The 5,260-nt window shown below is 39.8% G+C and overlaps 1 protein-coding gene across 2 annotated transcripts in view; it reads right to left on the bottom strand.

The window, feature by feature from the left end:
* Positions 1-1,260: 1,260 nt before the first annotated feature.
* LOC112112029 (amphiphysin-like) overlaps positions 1,261-5,260 on the bottom strand; it is a 185,809-nt gene continuing 181,809 nt past the window's right edge. For both annotated transcript variants that reach the window (XM_026654043.1, XM_026654042.1), the window contains one exon: positions 1,261-1,469. In XM_026654043.1, coding sequence (XP_026509828.1) covers positions 1,362-1,469 — 108 coding nt within the window. In that variant the 3' untranslated portion in view covers positions 1,261-1,361. The remainder of the gene's footprint in view (positions 1,470-5,260) is intronic.

The following is a 5,260-nucleotide window of genomic DNA, read 5'->3' on the forward strand; positions in this document are numbered from 1 at the left end:
CCCACAAACAATGCAGTTCATGAAAGATTTGGATTCAAAGTAAAGTAAATGGACAAAGGGTGCAGAATAGAAAATGTCAACTGCAGTTGTGCATTAACCAAATCCCAGGTAAGCGCCTTCATTCGTGGTCAGAAACTAATTGGGGGTTAGAGTTCTAAGACAAATTAATTCTGTTTGGAGAACAGGTCTGAGATGCTTTGTGCTAGAACTCATACATATGGGTATCTGTTGTGCTGAATATCTTTGCGGGGGGGAAGAGGAATTACGTTAGGATTATATTAATCCAATTTAACCAAACTTCAAAAACACTCTCAAAAACAGCTTCTTTTGGATCAAAGGTTTATTTTGAATGACACAACACTGAAAAACATAATAGTTTACAGATGATTTCTTGATACAGGATACATTATATACCTTATTTTAAAAGGATCTGTGGAGGTTTGCTGCATAAATACATATAGTGAAAATATATTGTTTGTTTTTGTCCTTCTTAGATATTTTTTGTTTTCATAATTCAGCCAATTAAAGTATAGATTAGCATTCTAACCACTCTATCCACACAATCTCAAACTATTGCAGCTAGAAATAGAGGAGACTGAGCCATGCCTTCCAATGCTTTAGCAGCTTTGAATGTGATAGTTATAATCGTTCATCTCAGAATGAAAATTTCACATTACAAACACAGATACTGTATAATGTTTTGGCAATGGAGCAGCTAGCTTTGTTTTGGAACAAAGCTATTTACTGTAATGCCAGACCTTGTAAGAGCAATGCATCTATTAATGATACTACAGAGTCAAAGAACTACAATGGAGGGTAACATGTTAATGCATATGTATCTGTATGCACTTATATACACACAAGCATATATGTGTATATATGTTCAAAAAAACCATTGAAAAACTTTGCAGCAGTTCATTTTTTTAAACACATAACTTAATCATTTGACCTCATTACTAAAGGATTACTAATAAAATCTTCTGTAGTGCAGCAAGTCAATACAATACACTTAGTGCAGAGAAGTTAAGGTTCTCGTAGTGAGGAGGCTAATTTTAGATTTCATGGGAAAGGATCAAATACAGGATCACCATAGCTCCGACAATGCACAAACAAACCTGTTGCCACATACGTGTGAACGAATAGGGACATTTCTCTTAATACATTTTTTCATATACTGCTTCAGACGATGCTAACTTAACTGTTTGCATTCATGCTCATTTGATATGTTTCACCAAGCTTTGTCTGGCACCAGTCTGTAAACCATTAGCAGTTTAACTACAAAAGTGGGTTCCTGTGTTTCAAAGAGATTTAAAAACCTACCGACTGAGCTTCTTATAACACTGTTATGCCTGAGCTGAGAACTACTCCAAGGGCTTTGTGAAGTTCTCTGGGAAAAGTCCCTTATAGGTTACTGCATCTCTGTACTGCAGCCAATCTGATTCTTTAATGCCTGTCAGCCAGCCAGCCTCCTGCAAGGTAAAAGGGAGAGTTTATAGGCAGACAGCATTTTATAGGTGCAAAATTGGAGGATGTGTTGAGGTCCTTTTAAAATTCATAGTGTTTAATATTAGGGGTGTGTGTGGGGGGGAACCTTTTAACCCCAACAAGCTAGAGAAAATACATGTTTTTCCTTTCCAATCACCCTAAATTCTCCTCTTTTTATGCAGGATAGTTCACTGTGGTTCCTATAGTGGAAGTTGGTGGTGGCAACAGTTCCTGGCTCTTCCACTATTAAAGTACTGTAAGATCCCCAAACCACATACCCATTACTTGAAACTTTTCCAAATATCCATGCTGAGGCAGACACCTGGCACTGAAAACTTCACACCAAATTATTACAGTTTGGCAATTAACTAACTGAAAGCAGGGTCTTACAGGGGCCAGTGTTGGGGAAACTTAACTTTCCGTGGTGCTAACCCACTCTGCTTATAATAAAATTAATTCAATGTCTTTCAAAATATATCCTCTGCTCTCAGCTCCAAATCTTTTTGGCTAGGTCAATGCTGCAGCTGAGAGTGAACCTCCCAGCCTGGGTAGACATCATACTTTAGCTATGCTCCAGCTAGCATGTTAAATAGCACTGTGGATGTTGCAGCTCCAGTGGAGACTTGGCCTAGCCCCCTGAGCTGCAGTGTCCACACTGTCAGCTAACATGAAGCAGTTCAACTGACCATGAAGAGGTCCATGAAATACAGTATATTGAACTGCTCCTATAACTTAGGGCAGCAGAGATTGCTAAGCAAATAGAGGGGAGACATTGAGACCTGTCCCAGCATCCATGAAAGAGACAAAAATAGATGGGGTGGAGGGGAAAAAGGAGATAGTGGGCCAAATTTTCAGTGTCTTCAACTACCATATAACTTTGCAACTACACTGTTGTTGTTTCACATGTTAGACTATAGCGGCGAGACCCACACAGATGACACAGAATTGCAGTGCCTAACTTTAGGCATCCTTCTGCCTAGTGGAATCCACAGCCCCTAGTTAGGCACCCAGGCTTCCTATACAATGAAGGAGGAGAGCCTGACCCCTAGGAATGGGATTCACAAACACCAGCATGCTGACGTCCCCAAGCCAGCCAGTAGGAAATGCCAAGGAGGGGTGTGCGGCCTAAGCCCTATCCCTAGCAAGGGACTAAAGGCTAGTCTATATAGGACTCACTACAGCAGCGAAGCTCTGCATGCTTTCACAAAATAAAAAAAGAGAGAGAAGAGGTGGTCTCTTATATCCATTGCTCAGTGGTGGGAGACCTATGGTCAAATCCCCACTGTGCCTGATTTGGAGTAGGAACTTGAACACAGGTCTCCCACCTCCCAGGAGAGTGCCTTCACCCTGAGCTAGGGGATATTCTGGGGTGGGGGTCTCTACTGTTCCACTTTGTATAAATAAATATTCATTGGGCCAAAGAGTGACTCTAAGTGCCTCAACCACTGGCTTTAGGTGGGAGATGAGGCTTCAAGTGCCTGCTCCACCTCAGATAGGGACAGGTGAGATCTGAACATGACTCTTCCCATATTGTGTGGGACTACTCAAACCACCGGGCTATGGGCTATAAGAGGACAATATCCTTCTACTGTGTTTTGTATGGGGCCCAATCCGATAGAGATGCACTCCGGCAGTCTCTGAGCAAGTCCACCAAATCAGGCCCTTCAGGCGAAATTGTGGCCGGGGGGATTAGACAGTGGGTGTCAGGTGGTTGTGCACACAACCAGAAATGTAGGCACGTAGGGGACTTCAACTGACAGAAACCTAAGTGCCTACAAGGTTAGCGGGCAGCTAAGTGGAGTTTTTTGAGCTCTAACATCTGGATGTTAAGATTTAGGGCTAGATCCACAAAGGGATTGAGGTGCCTTATCTGCATATGCAAGTGTCTGTATCCTGGCCATTTAATTTTAATCATTTTTGCCTACAAGTAACTGTACTTGCAAAATGGTGGGCACACTTAACTGAATCCAGAATCGTGTAGGTCCCAAATTAGGGGCTGTTTTTAAGAATATGATCCAGACAGTCACAAAATAACGAGACATGGTGGAAACTCCTGATATTGCATTGGGATTATTTTCTCAGGGTGTACATGTAGAGGTTGAATGCTTTTGATAAAACTTCAACACAACACAAAATTACATCAAATTGTGATTATTCAATGGCTTTCTGAAGCTTCTAGTCAGGGGTGAAATGGCTTTCTAATTTAATCAGGATTGAGTACCACTGAAGCAGGTAAGAATGACAACATTTTAGAATGGCAGTGAAATAAACCAGGGTAAATTTAACTGAGAAAATATCTTTCAAGCATGTGGCATGATTGAGATGGAAGGAGCAGTAGTAAATGACAGCTTCCTGATCATAGGAGGAGGCAGATTCTGCTAGGAACAGGTGCTGACTAGAACTTATCTTAATCAATTCAACTCAAGTATATTAGAAAAAGTGGAGTCACCAGGATCAAACAAGCACAAAGTGTTCTTGTTTGATATGATCTGAAACTATGAATCGATACTACCAAATATACAAGAAATATGGCTTTAGACAGGCCACTTTCGAAGGAAGAAAAGTGAACAGCTGAGATAAAAAAAAAAGAAAAAACTCAATCTTTTTTGTCCTTCACTAGTGTACGTTGTGGTATTATATTAAGTTTAACAATGATGATAAACATGAAGGGTAAATGTGCACTGAATAATAATAGATGCGAACTGAATTCAGAAACATTAATATATTTTCTCCATCAATACACACAATTTTCTCCAATTAATGCTAATGGGATTTACATGCAAACAACAAGAGAATAATATACCTTTATAGATTAGCCCAGAAAAGACTAAGCTTATATTTAATACTCCAAGAAAAAAGAGCTAAGGAATATGGCCCAGAGCCTCAGAAGTATTTCAGTGCCTAACTTCTATTGACTTCAATGGAAGCTAAGGGCCTAAGTAGCTTTGAGCCTGATTCTGTCATCCTCACATTTAGTACCTTACTCTGTGAATAATGCCATTGAAGTAAATGGGACTGCACATGGAATAAGGTACTACTCAACTTGAATCAGGATAGCAGAATCTAGCTTTATAAGAAGAATAAAGGTCATGCTGGTAGGGTCATGCTGAAAAAGCATCCAGTACAGTATACTAGAAATGTGAAACAGATAACTTATCCTGCTTATATATTAAAGCAAGAGATCAGTTGATAACATTAGCACTTCTTAAAAGGAGTATTAGGAGGACCCAATTTTGCAAACGTGCTGTCCGGAATAGTGCTTAGCATTCTGAATAGTCCCATAGAAGACAACAGGATTATTTAGAGTGGTAAGGAATATTCCCAGCACTACTTACTTGCAGGATCAGGCCTCAAAATGACAGAAATAGAGGCACGTTCTTCATATCTTCCCCTACCAATGGGGAACTACCCAACAATAAGAAGCTTGGTAAAATAGGTGCAGTACCTTCCTTGAACCCTTTGAAAAGGTAAAATCATTTCTCCACTGCCTATGGAAGAAGCGGGGGTAGATCTATGTTTCAAGCAAAGCTGAAGAAAGCTTTTTGTTCAAATCAAATTGTGATCTGGAGCAATGATCTCATTCGGCCTTATCCTTCGGGAGTCTTTCTATTGACTTCAATGGGCATTAGATGAGGCCAAAGTTTAGAGTATAAAATTGTATCTTCTATTTAAAAAACATTTTATTGTACTATTGCAAATGTTTAACATTTAAATGAAATTAAAACATCTGTCATAACTATTAAGGGAAGGGTAACAGCTCTCTGTGTACAGAGAC

Source organism: Terrapene carolina, unplaced genomic scaffold (genome assembly GCF_002925995.2).
Source record: "Terrapene carolina triunguis isolate 2854851 unplaced genomic scaffold, T_m_triunguis-2.0 Scaffold179, whole genome shotgun sequence".
NCBI classification, from domain to species: domain Eukaryota; kingdom Metazoa; phylum Chordata; order Testudines; family Emydidae; genus Terrapene; species Terrapene triunguis.